A 17036-nucleotide genomic window follows, 5' to 3' on the forward strand; every position below is an offset into this window, starting at 1 on the left:
AATATTTCTTTAAATCCATGACATAATTATTGTGATAAGGTATTTCCCTCTGATGGTTACAAATAACTTTCTCTCTGCGTTCAGAGTTTCAATACTCGATTGCAGGCTTGAGACTGCCGGAGGCCGCATTAAAAGTTATTTACATATTTTACATACTCACAAAACAATATTTATTATATACAATAATTACAACATTGTGGGATTAAAGATTCCAAAGTGATATATTGTCCTCCTCGTTGTCCATAAACAATAATGGGTGTAGATTGGAAATAAATATTTAAATCAACTCTTCGATCCCTGACAAATTCCCGTCTTCAATGTCATCTTCAGAAAAGTCACTGTTGTCCTCTTCACTGGACTCTGCACCAAGATCGATAACAAAAGATTCAATGGTATCTTCCAGTTGACTTTGAACTCCTATGAACTTCTCTTCCATTTTCTTCACATTTTCACATATTTTTTTCCAGTCCGTTTCAGTTATGGTTTCAAACTTCTGGTTCACAAGGCGCTCAACATCATGTATGTTAAAAGTCACATTGTGAGCTGCAACCCAGTTTTTTACATCAGCCCAGATTAGCTCTATGGCATTGAGTTCGGGATGATATGGAGGGAGCCTAGGGATGTCGCGTCCATGTTCTCTCATAATCTCGTCAATTTGATAGCGAATGTGCGCCGGTTTGTGTTGCCTAATCAACTCGTAGAGCTCCACCTTGAGTGATGACGATGAGAATGCAATATTCTTCTGTATCAGCCAATCTTGCATTTCCGATTTAGTGTTCTTCGAAGTTGGGCACTTATCTACTTGGACATTGTGATAAGATGCATTGTCAATAACCACAACAGTCCGAGGAGGTAAATTTGGAATTAATTTTTCCGTCAGCCATTTAAAATACATCTTGCCGTTCACATTGTCGTGATAATCTCCTGTTTTTATGTTGGCTCTCCACATTGTCAAACAGTTTTTCACGAAGCCCATTTCTCCTCCTGCGTGTAGAAAAATAAGTCGCTCGCCTTTGGACAATGGGGCCGCCACTCCTGCATTTGAGTCATCGGACCAACCTTTTCCGGAAACATGAGCTGAATCGATGTAAGATTCGTCCGTAAAAACTATGGGGCGTTTCTCCTTCCGGTATTCTTGAATTTTTCCCAAATATACAAATCGTTTGTAAGCAACATCCTGGGTTTCCATGAGAATATGTTTGTTTGATTTGGTCTTTCTCCATCTGTAGCCCATTTTCCTAACAATTCTTCTCAAACTCGAGATAGACCCGGTAAAATGTATTTCAGTTTCGAGTTTTGAACAAATTTTCTTCAGTGTTGGTAGACATTTCTCGGTCAAATAAAAATTGTTGATTGTCCGTCTTATAACACCAAGATCAAAATCATCGAGTCCAGTCACCTTTTTTGGCACCTTTCTCACTTTGTTTGGAGTTTCAAAGGAAGTCGTTGTTTCAGCTTATTTTCTTTTTTCGGCACTTATACGGGTTAGAGTTCGCCGCGAAACACCGACAGCTGTTGCCACTCTTTCTCTCACTTTCTTAGGGTCAATAACAAATGTTCCCTCTTTACCCTCTCTACTCATAAAATCCATCACATTAGAAATAACTTCACGTGTCTGACTTTTCAGAACCTTGCCATCCAGCTTCGACTTAAATACAGTCGGTGTTGCCATGCCAGCAGCTCCAAAACTTCCACAAGTATCACAACATTCACAACACAAACACAGGGTGTTGACCGCACACAGGGAGCAAGAAAACAATAATGAGCGTTGTGAGCCTAGCTGGAGTGGTCGCTTTCCAGTGAGACTGTACCGTGACTGCTAGTGGGGGAAGGACAGTAGTGCGCATGCTCAAACGAGGCGCCGAGCACGGTGACACGGCCTGTACTAAACTAAGGTGGAAATGGAATCATATCTATCAGATTGTGGTGTCACTAACTTTGTATGTGAAGATGTTCGCTCTAGGTATAACACCTATAAATCTTTTAAAATTGGAGTGAAAGAAGATGTGTTTGAAAAAGTGTTGAATGCTGAATTTTGGATGATGGGGTGTTAGTCAAGGAGTTTGTGGCACCTCGCAGATCCCTGCATGCTGTGAGTGGGTCTAATTTAAACTATGTACATCAAGTTCCGGTGCAAAAAGGATAGGCCTGGACTTGGCTAATGTTCAAAGGGAGGACAGTACTTTATTTGAAGACCCAAAAGGTGGGCGGTTTAGTGTTGCCAATTCAGGGGGAGACATTAAAAGTGATGATGAGTACAAAAATTCCAGGTTAAAGGACTGCTTTAAGCTATTTTATATAAACATACAAGGTTTATGGAGTAAAATTGAAGAGTTGGAGGGATTTTTAATTGATGCAAATATGAGTGTAGTATGTCTCAGCGAGCATTGGCTCCGTAATGAGCAGGTGGATTTGTGTGTTCCTGCCAACTACAATATTGGGAGCAGTTTTTGTCGCATGAATCATATTCATGGTGGTGTTTTATTATTCCTTAATCAAAGTTTAGCAGGTACTTACACTGCAATTAACCTCAACACCTTTTGTGATGAACTTAACTTTGAAGTAGCGGCTGTGGAAATACATAACATCAACTTAATTGTAGCCTGTCTTTACAGATCACCGAAAGGTAGTCCAATACTTTTTCTCACGCAGCTGGAAAAATTACTGCGATTTTTGATAGGCTACAAGAGGAGATTGCTTATTTGTGGAGATGTGAATGCGGATTTCAACATTAATACAAATAAATCTACAGTTACTCAGTTTTCTAATTTATTGAGACGATTTAATTTGTATTGTGCAAATCATGAGCTTACAAGTGGGCAGGCATGCCTTGATAACATCATGACTGATTGTACACCAGATTGTTACTATATTGAGGTGATCTAGCCAAGTTTGTCGGACCATGATGGTATACAATTTGAAGTGGATTTAAAGTTGGTTCTAAGTAACTATACTCCCGGTGACAAGCCTGAAAATACCACTGTTCAACATATTCAAGTGCGTCAGGTTACTCCCGTTAACTGTGAACGTTTTAGGTTGGCATTGCTCAGGACTGATTGGTACTATCTCTTAAACAATATACGTAATCTTAATGAGGGCGGAATAGGACAAGCAGAAGCCACTTTTGATACCTTCTTTAACACGTTTTTGTCAACGTTTGAGGAATATGTCCCATGCACAACCAAGAAAGTTCCTGGGCGTAGTAATACATGTAGATCCAGGATGAGTTTTAAAAACAATAAGTGGTACAATGATGACCATAGAAAAATGAAAGATGAAATTCTGTTTCTGTTAGACATCTCCAAAAGCACAAAAACGGTGAAATCCTTAGTATCATCAGTGAGGCAGTTGGGAAGCCTTCAAAGCGGAACCTGGGTGACGTCTCTCCGGACTGCTTCAACAACTACTTCCTGTCTTCAGTGGAAGAAATTAGTGCTAAAGTGAGGGGTAGTGTCGATGGGGCTGTAAAGTGTATTGAAAAATCTGCTAAACCTAATACTAGTTTTAGTTTGTCTCAGGTCTCTTGTGAGCAAGTGTTAAGTGTAGTGAAGTCACTGAAAATATCAGAAAGTAAAGATGTGTATGGTCTAACCAGTAAGTTATTTATTTATGTTATTTATTCTATTTAAGTCCCTCTAACTTATTGTTTTAATCTGTGTATTCTTGAAGGGGTATTCCCTAATTGTTTAAAGTTCTCAAGAGTTGTTCCCATTTTTAAAAAGGGCAACCCTAAGTTACCAGCCAGTTATCGGCCCATCTCTTGTATTCCTGTTATGGCAAAGGCTTTAGAAAAAAATCATAAAGATACAGTTGTGTAGTTATTTTGAAGGATTTAAATTATTTAATGATAATCAATTCGGCTACAGAGAGGGTTGTTCCAAAATAATGGCAGTGGATAGACTTGTGACTGAATTGTACTTAGCTGTGGAGGAGAAGCGCATCGCTCGGGTCACACTGTGTGATCTGAGCAAGGCATTTGATTGTGTGGCACATGATATTCTTATTGAAAAATTGCATTATTATGGTCTCAAAGACTGTGAACTTAAATTTTTTGAGTCTTATCTTAGTAATAGAACACAGCTGGTTGAGGTAAATGGTAAGAGATCTCTGATATTAGATGTTAACCAAGGTGTCCCACAAGGCTCAATTTTGGGGCCAGTGCTCTTCTTAATTTTAATTAATGATGTTTCTTGTAATGTTGATTGTTTTTCCACTGTTTATGCAGATGATACCTCCTTGGTTTCTTGTCACAATAAGATTAATTCTCTGGAACATACCTCTTAGGAGAGTTTTGACAAAGCTGTTAACTGGTTTACTGTCAATGGTCTTTTTTAAACGCTGAAAAAACTAAAAAGATGATTGTATCATTGAATAGTACATATCAATCTGATGAATACTTTGAGAATGTAAATTTGTTGGGTATACACATTGATTGTAAATTATCATGGAAATGCCATATTGAGTTTGTGTGCAAGAAGTTGTTAGAGTCATATTTTTACTATGTAGTAAAGAAAAGTGTTCCTAAGGTCTATTTAAGAATGGCCTATCATTCTTTTTTTGAGAGTACTCTGAGGTATGGCTTGATTGTTTGGGGTAATGGTGTAGGAATTGGCAATGTTTTAATTTTACAAAAGAAAGATCTCAGGATCTTGACCAACTCCTTGATGCAAGAACACTGTAAGCCCTTGTTTGTAGAAGCAGGAATTCTTACTGTTGTTAATTTGTATATTTATGAAATAATTAAGATTGTGAGAAAGGATATTGATAGTTTTAAGTCCAGGTCGGATATCCATGTCCATAATACTAGGTTTAGAAATAAAATCGATGTAACAAGATGTAGATTGACAAGGACACAAAAATATCACCATACACTTGCTGTAAAACTGTATAATAAGTTTCCAATGCGCCTGGTAGAATTAATATGTGATAAGATGTTCTCCGACAGACTGTATAAATGGCTTAAACTGAATCATATGTATTCTGTTGATGAATTTCTTGAATGTGAAATTGTTTTCTAATATAATAGGCCTATTTTATAATTTTAATATATGTTAATGTGCTATCTGTTCTTTGTTACACTACTTGTTATTAATCTATAGCCTCTATTATTGTTAATGTTCTTGTTAATTTGAATTGTTGCTCTGTGATGACTCAACATTTTATATCTGTTATCTTATTGGTTATTGTTAATTGGTTTGTTATTTGTAATTTTGTTTTTAATTTAACTGACTAGAGTCTTCTGACTAGATTATATAGAACTGTGGTTGTAGACTTGCCTTTCTGATAGAAAAATGTATATTTATGAAGCAATGATCTTGATTCAAATTCACTTCTAATAAATTAGTTTAGCACCTTGTCCATGTCTTTTCAACAAAGGAACTAAAACTGATTGGTCTCCAAGATGGTAAGTTGCTAAAAACTGCTTAAAATTGCTTTATAACTTGTTACGACATAATGATTACCAGTATCCAATACACAGACTTACTATATAAGGGAGGAGGTTATTATTCCACCATGAAACCGTTCAACGCCCTTCCAATCCATCTGAGATGTGAAGACAGAATGAGATCTTTTAAAACTTCTCTCAGGCACAACCTCAAAATATGTACAAGGCATTTTACTTTGTGGCCGAATCTTTAAATGATGGATAATTAATTTGTTTGTGTTGAATAGTTCATAAATTTTTAAAGTTTATGGTAGTTGTAAGTGCATATTATTTACATTTATTCATACAATTGCATTACATGTACATTTAAACATATGTGAAGCTATAAATATATTTAAAAAATAAATATTTTCCAAATGTTATACAGATAATACTTTTTTTAAACTCTAAGACACTTTAAGCTATTTATAGACAGAGGAATGTTCAACATTTGAACATGTTAAAAATAGGTAAAAATTGTATACAACATAATATATTAATGTTATAAAATAATTTAATATGTTATATTACAGTTATACAGACTTCTATATTGCAAATTATAAACATATAAAAATACAATTTTACATTAAGACATTTTATGCTAGCTTTATTGTGGTAGCTTATCATACAAATTTTATAAACAGATATAATTCAATATTATTTCCAAGGAGGTTTGCTCGACTGACCAAATCGCTCAACCTGACCAGGTTGTTTCTTTGTATTTTCCTGAAAAATAAACAAAATAAACTTAACACATCCATACATTTAGTTTACCATTACGTTTTTAAATTCTCTGAAATAGGTTCTGGCTGAAATAGTTAATTTATAACAAACATATATTCAATTTATATTTATTATTTGCAGGCTACTGATATAAGCCAACCTGAAAGCTACAGACTAGTTTCTGTAATACCTGTTTTAGGTAAACTAATTTAAATATTGGTTTACAAACAAATTACATCTTTTTTTCAAAATTTTAACCTTTTAAATTCTTTACAGTGTGGTTTTAGAAACAAATCAACTTTCAGTGCTTTGGATCAGCTTGTTAGACAGGTACACTCATCATTTTGAGGACAAGGACTTTGCTCAGGCTACATTCTGTGACTTGAGCAAAGCCTTTGATTGTGTTGATGGTAAAATTTTCATCACTAAATTAAAATTTTATGGATTTTCTGGGTCGAATTTAAAGACCCATTAAGTGATGAAAAGTATTGATAAAAGAAGAAGAACAGGGCAAACTAGAGCTTTCTATCTCAACCCAGTAAAAATAGCAGCTTACTGAATTTAATGGAGTCAAAACATGAACATTTTCCACTTTCCTTGCAAACTCAAACCTGTTTAACAGTTATTACCTGCTGCAGGACAGGCCTCTCTTGTCTTATCTTCATGTTCATGGAGTCCAGTATCATGTTCAGTTTCTGATTGGAATTAACAAAGAGTATTTTTGTGATAATTTTACATTTAAATTGGGTGTTTAAGTGAACAAGAGTGAATTATGATCCTGATGATGCGAGGTTATGGAGACTGAGAGATCTTATGACGAAGTACGTAATTTATTTAATGTCACTTATCGCATTCAAAACCCTGTATCTAAATCAGGAGTTCAAAAAACAATCCAATGTTTCCAGGAAACATGCAGCATTAAAGACCGCCCCAAACCTGGGTGACCAAAACCGGCTACAACGAAGCATTGTCACTTGACATTTACAGTCTGTTGTAGAAGATCATGCATCAACAAGAATTGTTTCTTAACTATTAGGTATAAGTCAATGTAGTTTTACATTCCTTGTTTGAAGGTTATTTTTGACGATGGAAGGATTGTGAAGTAAACAGGATTTTTCCGGACATTTGCCATCGTTCAGTGAAACAATAAATCAGTAACACTACGTTTCGAGATCTGCAATCTGATCTCTTCTTAGGTAATAACTAACCTAATACATAATTAAACTAGGTTAAAATAAACAAATCATACCAAAGCGTTGACCTCAGTAGAGGTCTGAGGTTATTGGTAAACGAATGCAGACGTATTGTGACCTGTATTCTGTAGTTCAGTTTTAATAATTAGTTTTGTGTATAGTTTTTTATTAAGTGCGTGTTTTTAGAGTTAGTGAAGTTGACAAACAACATGGTGGTTGTGATTCCTGACTTAGGCGTGCCACAACGCTTTGGTATGATTAGTTTATTTTAACCTAGTTTGTAATTATGTATTAGGTTAGTTATTACCTGAAGAAGAGATCAGATTGCAGATCTCGAAACGTAGTGTTACTGATTTCTTGTTTCACTGAACGATGGCAAACGTCAGGAAAAATCCTGTTTCCTTCACAAGTTTTACATGACACTGGTTACTACAGTGTGCAAAATTCGTTTAGCTCATGAGCTAAGTGAGGACAATTTTGATCGTCAAGTAGAATTTTGTGAAATAATGTTGCGGAACGTTAATAATAATACAATTAGATCAAACAAGACTGCTTTCTTAGATGAAGCACCTTTCATGTTAAACAGTAACGTTACCAGACACAATGCTCGTTATTGGGATGATGTTAACTCTCATTGGATGAGAGAGCAACATACCCAGCACCCTGATTGTAATTTTAATTAATAGTGCTACTTAACAGTAACAAACATATTCACTTCTATTTCCTAGAAAGGTGTCCCGAGTTCCATCCCTCTATCTTTATCCATCAAAAACTACACAGAGTGCATCCATACTTTTAACTCACACTGTATAATGTACCAGAGAGAACTAGTTGCAGCTTTATTCATCAAATATTATTATGACTCTTCCATGTATTTATATTTTTTAATGTTTGATTTACGCCAGAAAATCTTTCATAATTTTAAATGTAATAGTGATATGCACAGAGATAAATTGAAGTTGAGGATATTTAACTCGTAACACTGCCCAGGATAGCTTTAGTTATAAACCCATAATAATGTACAAGAGGTAGATTGTAATAGTTGTAGTCTAGTCTACAGACCATTATTGTACAATGTTGTTTTTACAAAGTATATAATTTGTATAAATCTAAGTTATAATAGCTTAACTATATTTTTAAACTAAACTTTAGACGGGACTTATAAAATTGTCCCCCTTTATCAAGAAGAACAAGGGCAAGGGGACAGGCCTAAAGCCAGCAAACTTACAGGCAGACACTTTCCCCAAAAAATTCCACCGACTGATAAGAAGGTCCATCCAACAAGAGTGTGTAAAGTTTGTTCAGAGAAAAATAAACAAACCACAGGCAAATCTGGAAGAAAAGAAACTGTGTGGTTTTGCCCAGAGTGTGACACTGCCCTCTGCCTTCCTGATTGTTTCAAATTATTTCACACTAAAGCTAACTACTTGTAAATAGGACTACATTCTTTCTATTCAACTTTTCATCTGTGTTATTTACCTTGATTATAAATAAATATATTTGAACTACAACTTCTTGGCTTTATTTTGATGTGTAATATGTTATGGTTAGCTGAAAAGAATCATGAAGAAAAATGTATAAACAAACTTATGCTTTATGTTCCAATTTTTATTCTTCAGTATTTTACACACTTTTTATGGACTCAACATTTTCATTGATTTCAAAAAGGTAAGTAACATTTTTAATAGTTTTTTATTTCTATTTTTCTGCTTTTTAATTTGATATATTGGTTGCTAAGAAACTATAACCTACAATTTTTTTACAATTTAACTAAAAAACCCTTGAAATGGCTGTGACAGCACATATAAATTTAATATTACTAAGAACCCGGGACTCAAAGTGTTTTTGTACAGTATAGTTAATTTTTTAAGCGTACTTTAAATTAGGTTTCATAATTAGCGATGAATATGCAAGTTTGTAATAGAATAACAAAGTAGAATTCACAGAAAGCAATTAAATTTTGTATTTTTATAAATGAATTTATAGATTTCAAAATCATCTCCAAGACTCTTAATCTATTGCACCAACTTGGTGTACTTTTTGCTAATTAGGTGGTGCTAACCATATTAAGCAATGGCATATATGTTTAGTTATGGAGGAATGCATTGTTTACCATCCTAATTTAAATGAAATTGCTGTCCATTTCAGACCTCTTGTTAAGCCTTACAAAAGAAAAGTATAGTCCATTTAATCAGACAATTTCACAAAATTTACTTTAAAGCATTTTGATAATGTTACACAATTTTTTACATGGTTTTGCCTAGCTCAATAAAAATTAGTCAATCTGATGTTACATGCTATGGACCTACCTACCCTCAAAGGACCCACATTATCTAATATTTACTTTAAAAAGATACATGAACAGTATTTTCATACCATTTCTAATGTTTTACTCCCTACAAGCCTTTAGATTTTTAGTGGACATTTTTATACTAATGTTTACACAATAATTATGGTTTGTTTTACAATCAAAATAAGTGTTAATAAGTGCTGCTTCCTTCTTTTCAAGTACAATATGCTCTCTTGACAAATTTTGAAATTTCCCGTGATTTTTCTATTATTATTTACAAAAACACACTTAGGTAATTAAAGTTGAATTTTAGTAAAATGCACTACTTTTTACATTAAAACACATCACCCTCACAACTGCAAATTATTATTCTAAAATACATTTTAATTTTTTAATTAACTGTGGAACTGACTAACATTTCCCAAAATAGGAGACACTTTTTTGTGATTTTATTTTTTTTTGAGTAGTGTATTTTTATTGTTTAATCACTACTCATCTATTTTTCAAGATACAGACATTTTTTTAATATCAGTGTTTTAAAAATAAATTTAATTTACAAAAAAATAATTGAATATTGAATAATGTGAAATTTATTTTTTAAAATAAATTGAATAAGAAACAGTAGTACAAAATAAATGTTTCTCCAATGTATAGCACCCTCATAGCTAATGTGAAATTTATTTGAATAAATATAAAATATATAAAAATGTTAAAATATATAACTCACAAATTATAAAAAATATTTGAAATAATTGCAAAAAGTTTGTTGGTACTTTTGAATAATATATCTATAATCTAGTATTGCACTATTCAAACATCCCATTCTGGTATATGTTCAATATTTTTAGATGTGCTATGACACATTAATTTTGGTCTGTTACAATATAAATGGTTGTTATTTTTAAGGACTTAATAGTTAGGTTTTTATAACTGGCTGTACATAACCTGTAACTGGTGAAGCTGTCAATACGATAACCCTGCAACTGACTTCAAGCGATTATCGACGCATTAACTACATTGTAACTATATTGTAACAGTCCAAAATTAATGTGTCATAGCACATCTAAAAATACTGAACAAATGCCAGAATGGGATGTTTGAATAGTGCTGTTTCCAATTAAAAAACTGCATCTATTAAAACCGATTTTTACTCAAACTATCTCTGGTTCTAAATATATACTGTACATCTCTTAATGTTTATGGAAAAGGGTATTTGAACTTATTGTTGATAGTGAATTTTAATATTGAAAAGCCTGGTTCTTCAATGTCCAAAAGGATTCAGAAATCCCGAGATAAAATTGTTGTGTTCCAAAAATGAATATAGGATATTTATTACACACAACTCACCATAATCCACTTGTGACTAGGACTGTCCTCAGGAGCAAATGACTGGTCAAAGCTGTCTTGCAGTGAATCATGGTGTGGTATTGGATTGCCAGGACCTCTCTCTAGCAACTGTTTACAACAAACATTAATATAAAAGTAGTACTATCATAATTTGCAAGAATTTTAACTTATTTTAAGTCACTAATCCACCACCTATATGAATCTTTCCTTTAATAAGAAAATATATGTGTTGGTTACTAATATAGACATTCAGAACGTTATTTATGAATCAGCATTAAAATATTGACGATTTGGAACGTTATATTTTAATATTAACTTATTCAGGTTATGTATTAACACACATTGGTTATGTAAGGCCAGCCCAGGAGCGATTGCCAGGACACTCAAGATTTTTGAGTGAATAAAATACAAAAATGTAAAGGATGACTCTTATTTGTTATAACCATCAAAAAAGGTAAAGATGGTTTATGAATACAATGTTTATTATACAAAATAGTCTTTCATACTAAATAGGTAGACGGCTATGACAACTGAAATTAATTTATTCCCATGAGTCAATATATCAAAAACTTTTAGAGATTAAAAAAATATTTATGAATGTTCAGAAAATGTTATAAGCATTCCAGAAGACTTAATTTTGTCTGTAGATTTATAAATAACAGAGTTGTGAATTTTTTTTAAAGTTTGATCAGCTGCTATAATGAAACAATACAGCATACCTAGCTGGTTACTTTTTACCCCTTGTTTATCTCAATCCCTTATGTGCTGGGATTATTGCAGAAAATTAGACATAAACAATAGAAAAGTTCTTTATTTACATAATCTTGAAGATTGGTAATGCGTCATGTGGTTACAATAATGATTAGTTATTAAAAATATTGTTTTTTTTCATGTACTAATCTGTTTAGTAAAAGAGAGGTCTTTTATCAGCCAGTCAGTCACTTCTTTAGTTGTGCAGGTATGTTCTTTAGTTCTTATGGCAGCAGGTTGAACAACTTCGCCCAAACATAGGACAAAGTTGGAGGCATGTAGAGACTGTGTACAAAATAACTTCTTGTATATACAGTGCCACCACCGTTAGAATTTTAAGTTCAGCAGCTTTCTCCGTATCCAAGACTCGCAAGACATCTAACATCACGCTTTCGTTGTATGAGGTCTCTTTCTAAATTTGCAGAAGTTGTTCCACCCCAAGATACTATGCCATATCTTATGTGAGACTCAAAAAAGGCAAAGTAGGCATTTCTCCTTACCTCTGGAGTACATACTTGTCATATTGTTTATAACAGACTTACCAGTTAAAATTACACAAAAGATTTAAGAGTATTGAAGATGAAATTAGTTGTTTTATCCTAAATGTCATCACATTTGATAAATATCAAATTGATGCTTATTTCATTATAATGGATGTATTTGATAAAAGCAAGCAGCATTAAAGAAGCAACTTTAATGTACATGCCAAATAGAAGTAAGACATGTGTAAATAATTTAAGTTTTTAATTTGCTTCACTAGTTGCGAGGTATTAATAGTATCTCTGAATGTTTTCCACTGTACTACCATAGTGGTCATAATCTGCTGTTTTGCCACATGAGGCACGGAGTGTCCTTGCATTCCACTGAGACTCCGAGTTAATGAAATTCAGCAGAATTTTCATGCACTTCTCAAAGCATTTGTATGGAATACAGAACACAGAACACCAACAATAACTTTCTTTAAAACAGATATAAAGCCTGACGTGTGATAAATGCTAGATGTTTCTCTATCTCTCTCTTATATTTGTTTCTCTTTTTTCCTCCAGACTTCGATGATTCCTTCACAATTTTTGTTGTATATAAAGCTGGTATTATCAGGTGTGAACCAAAGTTTCTGTTACATTCGCACTGGTAACAATGAACCATCCACATTAATAACGGGCATTATTGTGTAAAGAACAGACCAGATAATTGAAGAGGTTAGGGTTATGATAATGGCCACAATATAGCTGGAATATATATCGGTGTGCAAGCTGAAATAAAATGACAGTGCTCGGTTTGTGCCATGTGCTGTACATAGTTTAGACCTTATTGGATCGCATGCTGCTGCTGTTTCGCTTATAATCATTGTACCTTTTTTTGAACAGTTCAAGAGATTAAGAGACTTTTTAAGGTTTCCTCCGCGATGCTGGTGAAGAATTTGTTTAGATGGTCTGCAATTTTTCCTGCATCTTGGACTATTTCACCTTCTATTTGGAGATTTATTTCATGTGACTGTTTTTTCGTAACTCTTACATTGTTTATAACATCCCAAACAGCCTTGGACTTGTTGTCAGAATCATTAATGTAATTTTTAGATGCCTCCTTTCTTAATGACTTGAGCCTCAAGTAATACGTTTTTTTCACTTTAGCGGCTTGCCTCTTGTCGTTAGGGTCTCCTGTTACTTCATACTAAATTAGAGCTTTTAGGTAATTGTTTTTTAGTTTTAAAGCATCTGCATCTGCGAAGTGTTTGGGTTTAAGTCTGTGTTTTTGCCTTTTCCTTATTTTAGGGCCGTGTTGAAGGATAGGGACAGTTTAGCGCTAAAAATATTATATGCTTCTTCTGCTGTCGGGGCATAGATGACAGGTTGCCAGTCCTCTTCTTGAAGTAAAGCTTTCAACGTGTCAAGATTTCGTCGATTTAGGCATCGGTAAAGTATTTGTGGTCTTTGTGGTTTCTCCGGGTAAGTTATATTGCACATTTGGGCTGTGTGGTCTGAGAGGCCAGCATTTATTACACTTGCATCAACATCTGTCGAGTCAAGGTTAGTACAAATACAGTCTATGGATGTATCAGAGTGAGCTGTTATTCTAGTAGGAGGTAAGTCCACCCTTGTCAAATTATGGAGAGCTAAAACTTCATTCAGTTTAATTGTCTTTATGTCAGGGTTGATGCTGTCAATGTTGATGTCACCCATAAGGACTAATGGTAAGTTCTCAGTTTTTGTTTCCTCAATTACTTGTGAGAGTATGTTTAACCCATCATCCAAGTTCCCTGCTGGTGATCTGTACACTCCCATTACATGAATAATTCTTCTGTCTACCTTGATCTTTATCAGCGTAAGTTCACATGAGATTTCTTCACAGTACTGGTGTATGTCAATGGATTCTGAATATTCTTGTAAGGTTTGATTAACATAGATAGCTACACCGCCTTGTTTGTGTGTTTTCCTGCTGAAATGAGCCTTTAAACTGTAGTTGGGAATGTGGCAACATCCTTCGATTTGTTCTTGCTTAAGGCCATGATCTGTCAAGATTATAATTTCAGGATTGGTATCTTCTATTAGATGGAGGAGTCTGTCTATTTTATTAGAGACACCCTGGATATTTTGGTGAAGGATACTTAATCTGGTTTGTTTTGAGGCTGGCTTGTCTCTAAAAAAATAGGTGGATGTGCTGGGATAGTTGACATGGTGTCCAGTAGACATGAAGTCTTGATCGGTATTGGAATGCAGGCTAGTCAGTTTATTAAAGGAGTGGTTTATTTTTGTGTAGAAATCAATGTGTTTCCTGAAAAAATCCTCCAGGTCTTCGTCAATGGGTCGTATTCTTGCTTTTCGTGCTCTGTTAAAATTACTATATCTGGTTTTAACGATCTTTGCTGTTCATTTAGTCCTTCAATTTTGTTTGACACTTTCAGTGTTTTGATGAAATATTGTCATTGGTTTACCATCCTTTTTCTTATTTTTGATTATGTTGGAGGTCTGATGTTGCTGCCTGTTTCTGAAAAAAGTGAGATATTCGTTTCTATATAAGAGAGAGATTATTTTTGTAGTAGTTGGCTTTGAATTGTTCAATGTTCTCTTCATAAAACTCTAAGAAGGTTTCTGAGGGGTCAAGTTGTATAGCAGTTACGGGTGGCCTTCTCATCGGTGTAGGGGGTACAATGGCAGGGGTTTCAGGAGTGGATGTTGCGGTTATTTAAATGGGATTTGGCAAGTTGTCTCTTTCTTGGGGTTGTTCCTTTGGAAGATGGTATTTTTTATTCTGGAAAGACTTAAACTTTGCAGACTGAAGGGAGACATTTATTTTGTCTCTGTGTTTACCCCCATTGGTCTTTATAACTTGAGGTCTTCGAAAGTTGCCATGTGTGTTTGTGGTAGACAGGTACTGTCTAGTGGTGTTTGTAAGGGGATATTTTCAGTCTGGGTGCTTTGCTCATATACAACTAGATTTTTTTGACTTGACGAACAGTGATACTGAGGCTTAGCACTCAAATCTTTGAGGGCGATCTCCATGCTGTTCTGTCTGGATTTAATTTGGGATAGTTCTAGCAAGATAGCTGTTAAGTTTTGCGGCTTATCTTGTGTCAAAGATTCACATTTGTCAGTTTTGCTTGAGGTTTTCAAGTGTTGTTTGGCTAGTCCTGCGTTCAAAACTGAAAGTTGCTTCTCAAGATCCCTACTTTTTGTAACGTGTTTGTCAATGATGTGCTTCTGTTTCCTGTCATGGTCTTCAAATATGTTTTGAATTTCAATGACATTTTTCTTTTCTTTTTCAATCTGAGCTTGAGCCTTAGCTAATTTTGGGATAAGGTTTCAATTTTCCCAAGATATTTTTCCTCTTCTTCAGCCATTTCTTCAATCTTAGCTTCATTACTGGCTAATTTGCACTGTAAACAGGCTAACTTGTTTTCTACAATAGTCAGTTGTTCTTTTAAAAACATGTTTTCCTCCAGCAGTGCTGATCCTATTGTAGCAGCCATAGTGAGCTTATCATCTTCGTTTTCTAAAATATTTCTTTCTAGAGTTTTAATGGAATTGTTTAGGCTGTCTTTTCGGTTATGAGAATTTGATATTAAGTCAGAAGAAGAAGAGTTGTCTGTTGTATTTTTGACCAAATGTTTGTCATAATCTGAGCCTCCTGCCTTACATGTCCATGATTTTATATATTGAGAGCTTAGTTTTATCAAAGTTTTTTCTTTTAAATTTTGGCAGCCTGCATGATACCACATGTTGCAACTCACCCCTATTTTACATGAGCCAGAGGCATACTTAGTATGCATTTTTACTTTGGCTGGTTTTTAATCAATACATTTAAGAGTAACAATAGTTGTCAATATAAACAGTTCAGTGCAGTTTTTGAGCTAAGAAAGTTCGGAAAGTGGACAGTTTTTAAGTGAGCTTTGGTTGGTTGCTCCTGTAAAAAATGGTAGAAAGTGAACAGTTTTTTAAGTGAGCTTTGACTGGTTGCTCCTGTTAAAAATGATAAAAAATAGACAGTTTTTTAGGTAAGCCTTGACTGGTTGCTCCTGTTGAAAATGATAGAAAGTAAACAGTTTTTTAGGTGATTTAAAAGAAGAACAGAAAATAAAAAGATAGTTTGGAAAAAGATAAAGAAAAAATTAGAGACATAGAAAATGAGTTAATTGATTATTTTTTGAAGCAATGGAAAGTTTTAAATACAAAAGGAAACTATAATATATCTGCATTTGCTGTTAATAATAAAACTAGAATTAGCTATGTTGGTCTTTTAGCAGAAAAATATGGCAAAAAGATGTATATTTTATTGAAGAACTTTTAAAAAATAAGTTATAGAATTAAATAACAACAAAGAAAATGTAAAGAAAGAAGGATTTATTATAATTCCTATAATTCCATACAATCAACTAAATATAATTTACCATCCAATTGATAAACCAACTATGGAAAAAACAGATGGTCAATTATGGATCTTTTAATGGTCAAGTAGATAAGAAAGGAGGGTTGCTATGCTACTTTTCGGCTACCTGCTTTCACTGTCATACAGCTAGTCTTCCCTTTTTCTAAGGTGACATGACTAAAATACAGCCTGTTATCTCTCTTCATTGGATCTCAACTGGAGGCAGCCCCTATAGCTAACCTTCTTCCATCAGTATGGGTTAGCAGAATGGTCCTACAGACGCCCCCAGGGTGACGTTTCAAATTAAATGTCTAATTACATGACATAAGTCACCTGAGGAAACATCTTCACAGAATCAGCATTCTCCGGGAGGATCTGGTCTGTAGAATGAGTGATGAATAGGAAGGAACTGCTGAACACCTGCTCTTTGATTGCTCTGTAATAG

General features: G+C 34.1%; 2 protein-coding genes across 5 annotated transcripts in view; both read right to left on the bottom strand.

Annotated features, from left to right (window-relative positions):
• Positions 1-277: 277 nt before the first annotated feature.
• LOC124363336 lies at positions 278-1234 on the bottom strand. The gene has a single exon (XM_046818584.1). It carries the CDS (start codon positions 1232-1234, stop codon positions 278-280), a length of 957 nt encoding a protein of 318 aa, XP_046674540.1.
• Positions 1235-5917: 4683 nt separating this feature from the next.
• Positions 5918-17036, bottom strand: part of LOC124361714 (centrobin-like) — a 127882-nt gene continuing 116763 nt past the window's right edge. For all 4 annotated transcript variants that reach the window (XM_046815638.1, XM_046815637.1, XM_046815635.1 and 1 more), the window contains exons 9-10: positions 10979-11086; positions 5918-6151 (exon numbers count right to left, since the gene is read on the bottom strand). In XM_046815638.1, the coding sequence (XP_046671594.1) occupies positions 6083-6151; positions 10979-11086 (177 nt within the window). In that variant the 3' untranslated portion in view covers positions 5918-6082. The remainder of the gene's footprint in view (positions 6152-10978; positions 11087-17036) is intronic.

Source organism: Homalodisca vitripennis, chromosome 5 (assembly GCF_021130785.1).
Source record: "Homalodisca vitripennis isolate AUS2020 chromosome 5, UT_GWSS_2.1, whole genome shotgun sequence".
Taxonomy (NCBI): domain Eukaryota; kingdom Metazoa; phylum Arthropoda; class Insecta; order Hemiptera; family Cicadellidae; genus Homalodisca; species Homalodisca vitripennis.

Bases quoted from the DNA above. Each gene is read 5' to 3' on its own strand.
- LOC124363336 (XM_046818584.1), bottom strand. From the start codon at position 1,234: ATGGGCTACAGATGGAGAAAGACCAAATCAAACAAACATATTCTCATG.